This window comes from Chlamydotis macqueenii, chromosome 9 (genome assembly GCF_036417535.1).
Source record: "Chlamydotis macqueenii isolate bChlMac1 chromosome 9, bChlMac1.mat, whole genome shotgun sequence".
Taxonomy (NCBI): Eukaryota; Metazoa; Chordata; class Aves; order Otidiformes; family Otididae; genus Chlamydotis; species Chlamydotis macqueenii.
Window position 1 is genome coordinate 6,922,624 of NC_141564.1, and position 14,546 is coordinate 6,937,169.

General features: G+C 42.1%; 1 protein-coding gene across 2 annotated transcripts in view; it reads left to right on the top strand.

Moving 5' to 3' along the window:
• The window catches only part of ARHGEF4 (Rho guanine nucleotide exchange factor 4), a 220,272-nt gene that overhangs the window by 106,019 nt on the left and 99,707 nt on the right, over nt 1-14,546 (top strand). For both annotated transcript variants that reach the window (XM_086754340.1, XM_086754341.1), the window contains exons 5-6: nt 368-694; nt 6,588-6,717. In XM_086754340.1, coding sequence (XP_086610466.1) covers nt 368-694; nt 6,588-6,717 — 457 coding nt within the window. The remainder of the gene's footprint in view (nt 1-367; nt 695-6,587; nt 6,718-14,546) is intronic.

The following is a 14,546-nucleotide window of genomic DNA, read 5'->3' on the forward strand; positions in this document are numbered from 1 at the left end:
CTGTCTGTCTTTCTAAATAATATTAACAGACAGAGTGACCTAAATCCCAGTAGTAATGTTATTGTAATATGCCATCGAGAGTGAGAGTGCGAAGGGCATTGTTCTGTGCAGAGGGACACTCTCACATTACACTCTCAAAGGATAGCAGAGCTCCTGCTTCAGGGTGGACTACCCCTAAGCCTATGGAGAAGGCTGAGTGAGTAGACAGGCAGGTTTTGGCCAGCCAGTACTCTTGGGAAAGCATTTTCTTCTGCATAGTTCTGGGGCTAGATAACTGAGCTTTTCCATCCTCTGTTCAAACTGATTTGAAGGAGACAAAATTTCCAGCCAACAAACCCTATGTTTTCACCTGCTGTTTGTAAAACAGGAGTCTAAACAGCAATGTCAAACACCACCTGAAAGGAAGCCAAATGAGAAATGGGTTCCCCATCGCAAAAGAAGGCCCTGCCAGGTTCCACCATCCCCACGCCCTATCTCCACCCTTGAGAGCAAAGCCTGGAGGCTTTCCTTCCTTGCTCCAGATAAAAAAGCCAAGGAGATTCCAGAGAGGATGAGGAAGAGACCTAAACCCCTCTATAAATGCTTCAGCTTCGATGATGTTTGGATGGAGAGAAACCAAAAAAGGAAGCTAGAGAAGGAGACACAGCCAGAGAGAGGGATTCAATTGCGACACTTCACAGAGGACCAGTTAAAAGTAAGAAACCGTACACCGTCCTCCTCATTCTCTGGCACTGTCTTCCTCTCTACTCCGACTGCTTCTTTCTACTGTCATCATATTCCTGTCCTTGCACCTTGTCTGGTACCAGTTCTGTGTGCTTTTCTTTGGGCCTGGTACTCTGTGGAGACTGATTAAACACTGAACTGGTCCGTAAGTGATGATCTCTAAAGGTGGTGAGTTTTTTAGTTGCTGTAAGTGAGCAGTTCCTGCCCTGTGCCATACTGGACAATAGGATGTGAGAGGATCAGATTGTTCTGTGAGCTGAAAGATAGGGAGGGCAGGGAGAAAATCAAAGTTGCCTTCAGTCAATATAAATTAAACTGATGAAATCTCATTCTGTGCCCCATGGCATTGCTGTATAACTTTAAAAAAGGGATTTCTAAATTAGATTTCCCTTGTATTTGAGTCCAACTCCACGCTTCCTACTGAGGCAAATTCCTGCTGTGAAATGCTTGAGAGAACATTGCCATTGGAGTTTTAGCTATCGGTATTCTCCTTTTCACTGGGGGAGACTTTTAGATCAGCGTTATGATTGCTTGTGGCAAACTTTGCAGCTGTTGTGACTCACACTGATGGCATCTGTTACTCTTGGATCCAGAGCTAAGGTCTGTTCCCTTCAGAGAGCGCCATGACTCTGTATCCAAGAGCCAAATTTAGCCTTCATACATTAAAAAAGAACTTCTGAGTAAAAAAGACATGGGATAGAGGGACACTCCATACAGCATCTGATCATAGTATGGAGGAAGCTTCTAAGCAACCTTGAAATCAAGTAGGAGATATTAAAATAAAAGCTTTACTCAGGGTTTTCTGTTTTCTTCTGTTGTCTGTATTTGTTTCCCTTTCTCTGTGTTGTCCTGGTTGCCTGTTTCTGGTTGCCTCAAAATGACAGTGTTTGAGGGAAGCTGAAGCCCCAGTCCTGTTACCTCTTCAGCACATGCTTGAGCTTATGCGCGCAAATAGTTCTGCGGATGGGGAGGGGGAAGGGTTCACCTGACATAGCTCAGCTTCTCTGTGATTTGCCTGGAGTAAACCTGCTGCCTCATACCTGTCTGCCTGAGAGAGCCTCCCACTGAAGCCAATGGACACCCAGGACAGGAAGCCAAGCCAATTTCAGAAACACAGTTTCTGAAAAACTGCCCACTGTTCTCTCCTCCTCAAGAAAAGGGGCTAAAGATCTGTCTATTTTGTATTTGTAGAGTTCTTCAAAACAAAATGTTGCCAATAGATGTTTGGATGAGTGCTGGGTGTGATTCTGTAATGTGTTGCCTACTGTCAGTTCAGTGAGGATGCCTCCCTGCCTCAGCCTCACTCCTACCTGTGTGTTGAAGACAATTGGTAATGCTCCTGAGGTGTTTGTACTCTAAGATTTAAAAAAAAAAAAAAAAAAAGAAAAGAAATTAATTGTGTTACTTTTCTGTCTTGTTCAGAGTTCTGAGTGCTGTACGTGCATGAAACAAGCTAGGGAATATGAATCCCTAGCTTATATAAGCTCAGTAATAAACAGAAGCCAGTAAAACATGTTAAAAATATTACTTACAATTCCTTGACAAGCATGGATAGTGATGGAAATCTAGCCCATGCTGCAGGGTATGTCAGCCAGCCCTGGGACCATTAGTGCTTCTAAGAGGAGCAACCAGTTAGCTCAATAGCTTCCCCAGAGCCATCAGATTACACAGCTTGAATGCTGTCTGTTTTGCTGATTGACTGCACATTTTAATGCTGCTAGAAAACAGCTTCTCCTTTAAGCATTTCCACCCTACTTTCTGGAGCAAACTGACCCCTAAATTGGGATCAGCTGTGTAATGGTTTGCAGCTGTCTCAGTGCCCAGTTGAGGTTCCCTCACCCAACATCACCTGCCTGTGGGGTTTGTGGGCCTGAGTTGGTTTCCTGGTTCATTCTTCTTTAGGTGGCAGAGGTGAGTAGAAGATCTTCTAGCAGATTTGTTTTCTACTGTTGCTGTTGATTTAAGGGTGTTATGTAGGTTGCTGATGCTTTTTATCTTTGTGGGCAGGCCAAAAGAGCACAGTGCTAAGTTTTGCTGAGAGAACTGTTTGGGATTCAAGGCCTATTTCCTGTATGCCTATATAACTGCATTTTTGGCTTGTATTTTTTATTTATAACAGTCAAATGTAGTTTCTTTTTCCTGTTGTGTTTTATTCTATCTTTGCAGTGCTCTGTCCTGTAATAATGCTGGCTTATTCATACGCCTAAGTGTGGGGGGAGCGCTGCCACAAGCTGCAGGGTTTGAGAGCATTTTAGAAGGCTGCTAAATTCCTTTTTGTAAGGAGAAATAAATTATCACAAAAGAAGCTTTGTAAGATGTTCATTGTCTGTTGTGGGTTTGAGACTGGAACAAGGCAACTCTATGGGGCTTTGGAGATCTGAAATGGCAAGTCTGATCTTCTCTGACACATGGCTGCCTTGGGATGTGTGGCTTCAGTTATGACAAGTCATATTGTGTTAAGTCAAGATCAGGTCAGTATACACGGTGATGTAACATTGCAATATTGTGGAAACAACTTAATAGGTCAGATTTCTTGATTTTTCAAGTGCTGATTTCTGATACTACTCTATTATTCAGATCAACATACACAAATTAATATAGCTGTAATAAGAAGCTATTGTGAAGGCTAGTAGTTGGGGTTCAGAGGAGATGGACAGTTAAGAAACTACCTTTAAACTAAAAAATCCCCACTTGAAATACCAGTCCTAAACAATTCTACATACTGGTCTTTGTTTTGCTTAGGTCCAGTAAGCTGCTCATCTGCTTTAAATGGGAACAGTCTGTGTAAATCCCTAGAGTCAAACTCGAAGCTTGACCCAGCTGTCCCTTATAATGAAATGCTACCAGTAACAAGCTGAGCAGCTTCTGATCCTGTACCTTAAAATGTTAATACTTAACTGGTCATGGCAAGCCTTTGAAGGTTGCACCCTCTGTGTTGCGCTTCCCCTGTGTGGAAGAAGAGAAACTCACATGGCTGTGGATGAATTTCTTTTGCTTGGCCATAGGTTTTGCCTTTCACATAGTGATGGGTTTCACAGTGTAGCTTGGGGTCCTCTTACTTATTTTTAATGCAGTATAAATTCCCTAGCTGGAGCAGAGACAATGCCCCAAACCACTGATGTAATGCTGTAATGGCAACAGGCTCTATTTTGGGAATTATTTTTTGTGAAAATTGTTTTAGTGATGTCTCCGAACTGCGCTTTCCTATTTTGACAAAAAGTTAAAACCTGACTGTGAAGCTTGATACCTCTACAGTGCACAGCAATAGCAGCACAGACATGGCTTCTACGTGCGTTTGTTAGAGCACAATTTCTGCACTGCCAAATTAGAGAGATTCCTAAAAGGCCCATCAGGGGACTATACCCAGCGGGGGTATAGTGGAGAAAAAGCTCTCTCTTTTGTTTTGAAAGAGAAATGAGAAGCAGTGAAAAATAGATCTTTAGCTTATTGTCCTGAATATGACTCCTGGAAATCTGATTTTACCCCATTTGAAATAAGAGAAAATTAAGTTTTGCTGTGTGCTACCATGGTTATGAGCACTGTGGGCACCTCGGATACACTTCAAGAGGGTAATGAGCACACTTTGGAGAGGGGATGGAATGAGATCAGTCTCCCCCTGTTGTGCCCCTGACAAGGCACAGACACACAGAAGGCTAAATACCTCTCTCAGGGGCTGAACTGCTGTGCCCAAGAGCATAGCAATAACCCCCTTGAACCTATTGCAGGAGATGTAGAAGAGAGAGGGTCTTTGCTATGCTCATGTCTCTCATTTCCCCTCGCCTCCCTTACAGGTTGGGGAAAACCCTGCCCACATATTACTAACGTCTCTGAAAATGCTGCTTCTCCTGACTTTGGGTTGTACGGGCCTGTTCCCAGCTGTAGAAATCAAATGATCCTTGTATCTGAAATTTGCTCTGATGTCTGATTGATAAGAATGAAGCCTGCAGTTTTTGTTGTAACAGCCCTAAGGTAGTATTCTCCTTCCTAGTATTAAACAGAACAATAATGCCTTCTGTTACCTTTCATGTAAGTAACCTAGACTTTACCCTTGGCATTTTCAGAGCTGTGGCTCAGGCAGTTGCCTGTTTTGCTTGATTTCATTGTCACTAGAAGAGCATGTGTTCCCACTGGGGCTTTGCTGTGAATTTTCTAGATAAACAGGTTAATTTGAGCAGGGTTCATGCTGTCCCTCGGGAGATGGTGATTTGTTCTAAAGTATTGGCGATGTTCTCTTTGTTTTAGGAAAGTAAGTCCAGGAAGAAGAATAAAGCAAGCAGGCACCAAGCCGCAGCACTCTCAGCTGCTTGGGTGGTGTGTGGCTATTCAGTGGGCCTAGTGGGCCATTTAGTTTTGGGAGGATGTTTTGACTAACTGCCATCTTCTAAGCAAGAGGCTTCAGCATCAAGGCTACTGAGCGGCCTTTATGCTCATGGGACACAGTGTGGGCTGGTTGGGAGAAGGAAAGATCACAGATAAACTACTGGACCTCAATATCCCAAATTGAGGGATCCTCAGTGAAGGATGGATATATTGTAACATAATGTCACAGCAGCAAAAGAAAGGGGCAGTAGAGATCCAGAGATTAAAAATAGCTATGCCCGTGGGACCAGTGCTCACTGACCAGTGCTCACTGACCAGCTGATCTCCCAGTTGCCTGCAGTCACTGGTATTTTCTGTGTATACCAGCTGTAGGAGGTATGGGATGGAGAAATAATAGAGAATGAAAAAGGAATAAAAGCATGTCTGCATTATGCCTTAAGTACTACTAGTTTCATTACTTTGACAAGATTCTGAATTGCTCATTGTCAGATGATCTATATTCTTAGAGTATCTTGCCCAATATCTTGTGATTCCGTGAATGAAGTAGCAGGGAATGTTTGTCTCATTTCCCTATATCAGGTACACATTATTTCTGTTTCAGGGTGGATGAGAGGAGACAGAAGACATTGAAACTTCCTTAGTGTGGCAAGATTAGCAGAAAATACTGGTTTAGACACAGAAAAGGAGAACAACCTTGTTTACGTTTTGGACTTGGTTGATTATATTTTTTTTAAATTTCAAGTGAATGTCTGCATGAAAGAGTGGGTTATTCTGGATGGAGTATTTTTATGACAATGGTTTGTATGATTGTGTGATTTCTTAAACAAAAAAGTCTTACATTTTTGTTTATTTTAAGCCTGACTTACTAAGGCATTAGAGGTCATGAACTGTGTGTATGTATATATATATTTTCCTCCTTAAACCAGCAAAAGTTATTAATTCAATGAGATTTGGCAATGGTATAGAGTTTTCAAAGTTTCATAAAGTTCTCTAAGTTTTGTAATATCAATCCTCCAGGTAGAGGAGAGAGCTAGAGATCCTATTTGTACCTTTAACTGAAAAGAACAATGTTGTGTTATCCGTGTTCTATATGGTTTGGGGACTGGTACCAATAAATCTCTGAAGGGAAAAGCTTTATTTACATGTTAAATACCGGAACAGGAATTATTAGTCATAAAGCTGTAGGAAACAGTTCTGTAGCTGAGGGGGTGGCTTGTTAGGGTGATATGCATCCCCCTCCCACTAGATACACACTTCATAGGAAGGAGTGAAACTTTCTGTGAATGTAGGCATGTGTGGTAGTAGTGTGAGTCCAGCACCTGGTTGTTCCCTTCTCTTCTTATTACTTTGCAGTTTTCCCTGCCTGCTCACTCTTTTCTAACCTCTCTAGGCATAACCATCCACACGTGTTTACTAATGTGCTACTACTTACATGAGCAGGCATCAGAGGTGGGAAGAGGTGCTCTGTGATGAATGCTGTATTTTGTTCTCCATGGCATCTAGGTTTAATGTTTATTGTCTTTGTTTTCCCTTTCTTGTTGTAGGCTGGAGTAAGTCCATCCATCACGTCTGCTGTTGCCTTTGACATCCTACCGCTGAAGCTGCATCCATTTTCCCAGAGCACTCCAACAGGCCTAGACTGCGTGGGCTGGAAACGACGCATCTCCTCTCCTGGTGTGTACACTAGTCTTAGTTGGACATGAATTGTGAGAGAATTAAGCTCTCACAATTCATGTGAGTATGGAAACTATGTGATAAGCATTCTAACCTATTTATGTGGAATGGTGCTTCCTTGTCTGAGCAAAAATCTGCTTTAGAGTTAATTCTTTCATGTGCTTTTCATATTCTGTTTTGTCTTTCTTCCTGAGCAAATAACCAGAGTGCTGTTTAAGGGCAGTGGTCACCTTTTAGTGAAGAAATGATCACTAACAGCAGCGATAGTATGCTTGATGTAGAAACATTGTCTCGTCTCACAAGAACTCTGTCTTGCCTAGGATGATGTCATATATCCCACACTCTTGAATTAGGTTTCTGCAGATGAGACAGACTCTCTGCCTTGTGTTTGCTGGAGAGCACTACAGTAGGTATGGTGAGGTTCCTCTCAAGTTGCTAATTAGGCACCAAAGCAACTAAATGAGCCTCTAGAGGTAGAAGTTTCCTGTACTTTAAATAAATTATCTTAAAGAACAAGTATGCTGTATTTTCGTGAGGAATGTGCATGAAGTATCGTGTCTGCTTCATTTCCAATGACTGACACTTTCTCAAAATTAAAATGTAAATTGCAGATTATTAAACAAAGAGATCTGTCTTTGCTAGGTTTTTAACTTCTCCATCTGACAGTGCCTGCCCAAACACTGCAGATATTTCTATTGTAGCGCTTTAGGGTGGGATAACAAAAGCAGACTGCAGAGGAGTTGTTTGGCAGTCAGGAATCTAGCCAGAAAAAGTGAACCACAGTTGGGTGCCAAGCTGCCAGTTCTGCCTCAGAAAGTCCTTTTGTACCATCGAGTAAACACTGCTGGAATTACCTAATTAAGGGCCCATAACATTGTGCTAATTACATCAGAGTTGAATGGTCATAACATTTTGTCAAGCAAAACTGGTTTGCCTTCTGACACTTTGTACACTCTTGCACAGAGTCATGAGGTTTCATCTGGAAATAAGAAAACAAACTAGTTATTGTGGTGTCAAGAGCCCTACCTCTGCTCTCTCAGCACTGAGGGCTTTGATTACTTGCTGTCACAAGCATCTGGTGTTGCACTAACACTTAGGACCAGGTCCCTGGCTGAATTAAAAAAGCTGCAGCTTTACTCCTTGAAAATCCCAGATGGAAACCCATCATTGTCAAGTTGTCTCTGCATCTCTGACATTAGCTGAAATCCCTAAGCACCATTGTCATTGAAGTAAATTCTGAGTCACAGCTGATACAAATTTCACGGTAGTTCCCAATTGGGACCTGAGTGAGTTAAAAAATAGGTATGGATTTCGGAGGGTGAATAAGGGGAGTAAATGTAGATTGACCAGTTGGTAGTGCTGTAGGTGTTTCTATGCTATCTGGAAATGAGGAGTGAAACCTAAGACATCTACAATTCACTGAGGTAGGTGTGAGTGAATTTCGTATTATGAACTGAGCCTCAAGAATTTGTGTGTAAATGTAGCAAAACAAATGAAATGTAGCAGAATCCTTTTTCCACCACCAAAAACATGCTAGTGGGGGAGAAAACTGATGAACAGAGGAGTGCTGTGATGCTTCTACCACTGCCTTCTCTATTAGCTGCTGTTTGTGGGCTTCATGTGAAGCATTTTGAGGCTGATGAGTGTGTGCACGTATCCTTCCTGCGGTAGAATGTGGCTGGGAAGAAAAGTGCAAATTACTGAAGCAATACTGTTAAGTTGTTGGATCAGTTTTAGTATTGGGAATGTCCTTGAGGCAACAGTAGTGCAGTAAAATGCCCTCTTTGATTCTTGCACAGCTTTGTTGTGGTACCTATTTTTTTTTGACAGAGCTGTAGATAACTTAACTTAAAATAAATATAAAATTAAATTATTAATAATTTAAAATAAATATAAAATTTAAAACAAAATCATTTAAAATAAATATAAAATTAAATTATTGATCTGTTTAATCTAATTTTAAGGTTCCTAACTCTAAAGCTGCAACTAGTTGTATTAATGACCCTAGCATATGCTTTCATCATAAAAGACACTGGATATGAAAGTACTGTGCAATATGCAGTGGTACTATGTACTTCCATGTTGAAAACATGGATAAAATTCTCACTCCCAAATTCTGCACTTAGCCACGTTGTGCAGGGAATGCTGCAGCGACTGGTGCAGTGACTGCGAGGGATGGGGTATTCTGAAACCCTCTCCAGTTCTTCAGGTACAAGGAGACGGCTGTCACGATCCCAGCCCAAAAGGTGCCATGCACAGCTGTGAGACTTCTGTCGTGCACCTACCCATTGCCTGAGGACAAGAGCTTAGCTGGGCACAAATTTACTGTTTCAGTTGAGCCTGCCTGTTCCCAGCTAGAACATACTGCAAGTCCCAGGAGAAGAACTTAATTTTAATGCTTTATCTGCTGTGCACGTTAGCTTCCTCTGACCAGTCACTGGCACTAGAGCACTGAGACGTTGTTCTCTCTGCTGTTACGTCACACTGGGAGAAGTGAGGCAGGCTCAAACCTGACATTTGGATATCCCAGCAGCTGGGATCTGCCATACTGTGGTGCTCTTGGTCACTGAGCAAGTTTTGCTGACTGCCTTCCTGTCGCCTGTCCAGAGCAGCCACTTGAGAAAACTATAAGGAACCAGTAGATGGCTCTAACATCTGCAAAATAAAGAGCAGCTGAGGTGGTGCTAATCTCTATATTCAGCGAGGATTTAACGTGTCTTGAGCCTCCTTCAGAGAACTCCCCCACCAACATGCACATGCATACACATACACACCCCCGAGGTTAGCAAAGTTAACCGTCCCATTCAAATGTCATTCCATCTGGGCATGGGAGCTGCTAGCCCACAGATCTAGCGCAAAGGGAACTTTCTGGGGAGGTGCTGCCACCTCTAAGCTTTTCCATAGGGACTTTTCAGCAGGAGACAATCACAAGGTGACGCAGTGACAGACACAAGTAATTGTCTGAGAGTTGGATCCATAGTTCCTTAAAGTCCCTGCTCTCACTGCTTTCTGTGTTTCTCAACTAGACACTTTTGTATTCTTGTGCCTGCCCTTGTTACCTTCTCCCAGATGTTTCCCCCATGCTACCTCTCAGAGAATCTGTTATACTTTTGAATAAGGTCACATGTATGATAATGAACCTTCAGATTTCATCATATTCTCATAGAGGGAGAAACTTGTAACTAGTATATTACAAGATCAGATTTGTATCTGTGCTGTTACACAGATCTTAAACCTGTATTATTTAAAACCGTTATTTAAAGGCAGACCGAATCTTTTTGGAGATTTTCCCTGTATCTTGTCAGATTTAAACAGCCTAAAATCTTTAAATTTCCCTTTGTCAGATATCTACAAGAGATGCCCAGGAGTTCCAGCACAGTGCTGGTATTGGTTATGCCAACCAGAGAGGCCTGAGTTCATTCCAACTGATGTACACTGATGATGAACATACTGGTGGCCTTAGAAATCTTGCATAAGCAATAGGAATAGGCAAGCCAAGTTCTCAGAGTCTGAATCTTTTGTGGATAGTCTGGAAAACAGTGACCACTGAGCGATCCTCTGGCCTCACTGGTATAGCGGAAAGTATTTCTCGGAGGCAAAGGAACTGTTTGTTTACTCAACATCATGTGGCCAACTTTCATCTTCTTTTCCCAGCTATAGATGGACTGTTAAGCTCACACTTGGCAACAGTTAATGTGAAGATGTTTGACAGCCACTGGAGAAATCTATTCAAGAGGGAAAATATTAGCTTGGTAACAGGACTTCGTTATGTCTTATAAATATTTAGCAGTCCTGTAGTTCAGCAAAATAATGAGCTGAGCTATTTATTCCATTTTTGTCATTTTAGTTCTTGAAGGGACACAGAAAAAAAGTGGTATGCAAGTCCTCAGAAGTGTGTCATTGTAGCTAGAGCATGAAATGTCCATTGCATCCTCTTTAGCCCATGGAAGTACCATTGAATTTAAGTGGCTAAAAAGCAATTGTTTTGCCTACTGTATTTTTCACTTTGTCTCTGAATCACAGGAAGATTAGTCCTGCCGTATCAGTCTTGGTTCTGTTTAACCACAGCCACAAATATTTGCACTCTGTGAGGTGTCTGGTAACATGTGCTCGCTCAAAGGTTTTCATCCAACTTTAATAGCTGGGCCAAGTGATGACTGAGTTCCTGAAAATTTGTCTTAGCAGGATGAGTGGGGTTGTATGTATTAGCTACTGAGGTGAAAGTTTTAGCATACCAATAAAAACTTTCCATGGGGCAGAGTGTGAAAAAGAAGGTCTTAGCAAATCCTGAATGATAATGGCAATCATTGTTCAAAGCTATGAGACTCCAGAATCTAATAGAGACTAAAAAATCCAGCAGAAATTTAGGATCAGGCTGTCTAAGGCTCAGGCTAGCTTGACTACCTTGATCAGGCTGTGCACTGAGATCCTTAATCTGTAGTTGGAGTTAGTTGCCGCTACAACAACTTTAGCTAATTTCTCTTTCTAGTGTCACAGAAGAAAATCTCTATGTAGATTTAACAGAAACAAAACAAAAGTAAACCAAAGCTGTAGTCAGGTGGAACCCCTCTGTGCTGGGTTGCAGTTTTGAACTGTGATATGATATAATATTGTGCTTTCCAGAACCTGGCTCTGCAGTGTTTTTCTTCTCTTTTCATTCTGTTAGAAAACGCCTATCCAGTACGTACATATAATATGCGTACCTCTGTAGCACCTTCAGCTAGGATTACAGCGCTGTTGTCTCTGGCACTGAATAAACATCTTTTGGTATTTGCCAAGAGCATTCAGTCCAGAGAGCGGGAGGGTCAGCAGAGGAACAGATGAAGCGATTTCAGCAGGTTGAGGGTAGAGATCTCCCAGACAAGGGCAGTTGCTACAGAGCATCTGTAAGTAATGTTGGGTTTAGTAGCTCAGTCAAGGAGCAATACAGGTACGTGGAGTTTCCTTACTTCTCTTGTACAAAGCATGGATTTAAAGGAGCAGGAGTAGGATAATTAGGACTGAATTGTAGCATCTCCTTAGCACCTTTTGTGTCTGAAGAGCTGTCCTGTCCCTTCTTCTTCTCAATGCCCTGTGCTCCACATCCACAGAACAGCTGCATTCATCTTTGTTGATAATGCTGAACTTGCTTTCCGCCTCATTATTATGATCAAGAAGTGCTTCTCTCCATTTGTACTTTAATAGAGGCAGTTCTTGAAGGCCCTGGAAGGACCAGATCAATGCAGAAGAGTGGTTCTGCTGCAGTCAAATCAAGAACACATTTCAATTTCTGTATTGAGAGGCATTAGAGGAAGTTATTTTGATCTAAGTAGCTACTTTCAGAAGATAATTGAAGGAATGCTTTTTTTTCATGGGCCACTGTAGAAATGTTTTTTTTTTTCTCTGCTACTGCAGAGACCTTTTTTTTTTTTTTTTTGGCAAAGAATAGCTGAAATCTTTAAGGACTCAAAAGTTGGTTCAGCATTGTTGGATGCTTTGTAGTAACCTGCAGTGATAGAGGACAATTTTTTTTCTTCTAGGAAATACTCTGTAAAACAGAATTCTTACTGAAATAAAATAACCCTGCTATTGCAGAGATAGTGAGGCAAAGTCAGAGAGGTCTCTGTAAGAGCAGGCTGTGATGGCCCTAGAATAATGTGGCTTTATTTACTTTGGACAGACTTACCTTACACAGAAATAGTAAACTGAGCATTTTCAATTTTTGTGTGAAATTAGGCTCCTACTTTTGGGTTTGGGTGCCTAGAGAGACATTCACTTTGTAAATGGTAGGAGCAGTTTTTGACATTTCCCATGTTGCTCCTTTGTGTCCCACCTATGGGCAGCTGTCACCCTCCCACCTGTGCTAGTGGAACTGACTCCAGTCTAAGCCCCTGGTTACAGAGTCTTACCTGGCTAACTTGGAGCTGACCTGGATCGTCTCGCACTGAAGCAATCTAGTTCTGCTCTTACACTTATTCTGGTAACTAGCATGAGAATCTTTACAATGTTTTCTGCTGCACGTGATACAAACTGTGTCACTACTCTTGAATTATTTTGATAGTTTGACAACTCTGCCATTGTAAGGCAGGTGTTTTAGCTGAGTAGCAGTCTGGAAATGTCCTTTATCATAAAACCTCTGTGGTGTCTCAAAGCTGTTGTTAAACAGTACAGGTATTTCTGCATTCTCAGGAAACTGGTATTCTTTCAGAATTCTTTTTATATGGACATCCTGAATCACACATTAGGTAATGAGAATGTAAAACTTTGTAATTAAAAAATAGTTAGTGATGCTGTTTCACTTGGGACTGAGGTCTCTTACAAGATCACACATTGAAATGGGGACCATCCTAGGACTATAGTCTGGGAGTGGATGCTGAATGATTTTTCAAAGCTCCCAGCTGCAACCTCCCCAAATCCCAATCTGTGTTTTTCTGGCTTTGATTTCATTCTGAATTCTTTTTCTGAGGACTTACAAAAATAGTTTTTTAATAGCAGCAGCCACAGCCAGTTGTAAACATGATTAGTTTATATATTAAGTCCTTTCTGAGTTCTCAGGGGAAGCAGACAACACAAGGTCTCTCTCACTTGGGCATTTTTAAAATGCATGAAATTCTACTATTCCCACTTATTTATTTTTAATCTGACAGTTCTGCTAAATTAGGAGGAAAGACCTCTGTCCCACACTTGCTTTTTTAATGCCTTGAAATTTGCTTTAATAAAAATCAGCTGCTAGAAGCTGCAGCTGAGAGCAGTCGAGCTGCCACAGAGGGAGCCTCCTTAGTGGACCCCTATGATGTCAGGATGCATCGAGAGAAGCAGAGAGGAGGATAGGAATCCAGCCCAGTCCTCAGACAGCGCTGCCAGGTACCACTGCCCTGGGAGCAGCTACGGAGTGCGTTGCCCATTTCCTCCCCAGCAGAGCAGAGCCCCTGGCTCTCCCTCTTACCTGCCTGCATGAGGACCCAGCAGTGCCCCAGCGAGTCCAGTGGGGCACACAGTGGAGAAAACTGCAGTAGCAGTGGAAGCTCCGGTCTCTCACCGGGTTCCGATTCAGACAGCAGCGGGGTGGTGTGTGGCGGTGGTGGGATGAGAGGTGTCCTGTCCAGATACTGGAGCTTGGAGAGTCTTCACTCTGCCACAGGTAAGGGAAGCTTTTTTTTTCCTTTTTTTTAAAAAAAAACCCAAAAACAAAAACAAAACAAAACTGCTCTGTGATATTGCACTGACCTTGAGAAACCAAGTCAAACCTTCTGGAAAAAAAGTATATAATTTACAAATGCAGTCTCTTAGTAATGAGAAATAACCAAAATATTCAGTGTTTGCTAATTGTCCTCCCTGCAGACTTACAGCTAAAACAAAACAGCATGGACCCTTAATATACTTCTGAAGTCAGAAGGCAAGAAATGCCTTTTTAAAGGCTTTGAAACAGTGCTTAAGCTTCTACCTGATTAAAGCTGTCCTTTCCTTTTGGAACAGCACTTCTTATTTCAGCTTAATTATATAGAGCCCAATGTCAGAGCTGGCATTTCTCTCTGTAAATGCCAGTGTAGAGTATTGCTGCCTTCAGAAAATGTCCAAGCGCGGTGCTGTGCAGCAGATGAGGGCTAGGCAGGTTTGCACTGCTGTGTGCTGGAAGAGGGAAAGACGGTTCCCTGAGCCAGCTGCTCGAGTTCGGTTTCTGTTTTCTCATCCTTCGTTTAATTCCTTTTTGAACCAGATATTTTGGAGACATGTTAATATAGTCTGGATCTGTTCTGGCTAAGCCTGCCTGGATCCGGCGTTCTAGTTTTTAATCACTGATGTGCCTATTTAGGGTTTGGGTGCTTGAACTACAAGCGTGGAAAAGAAGC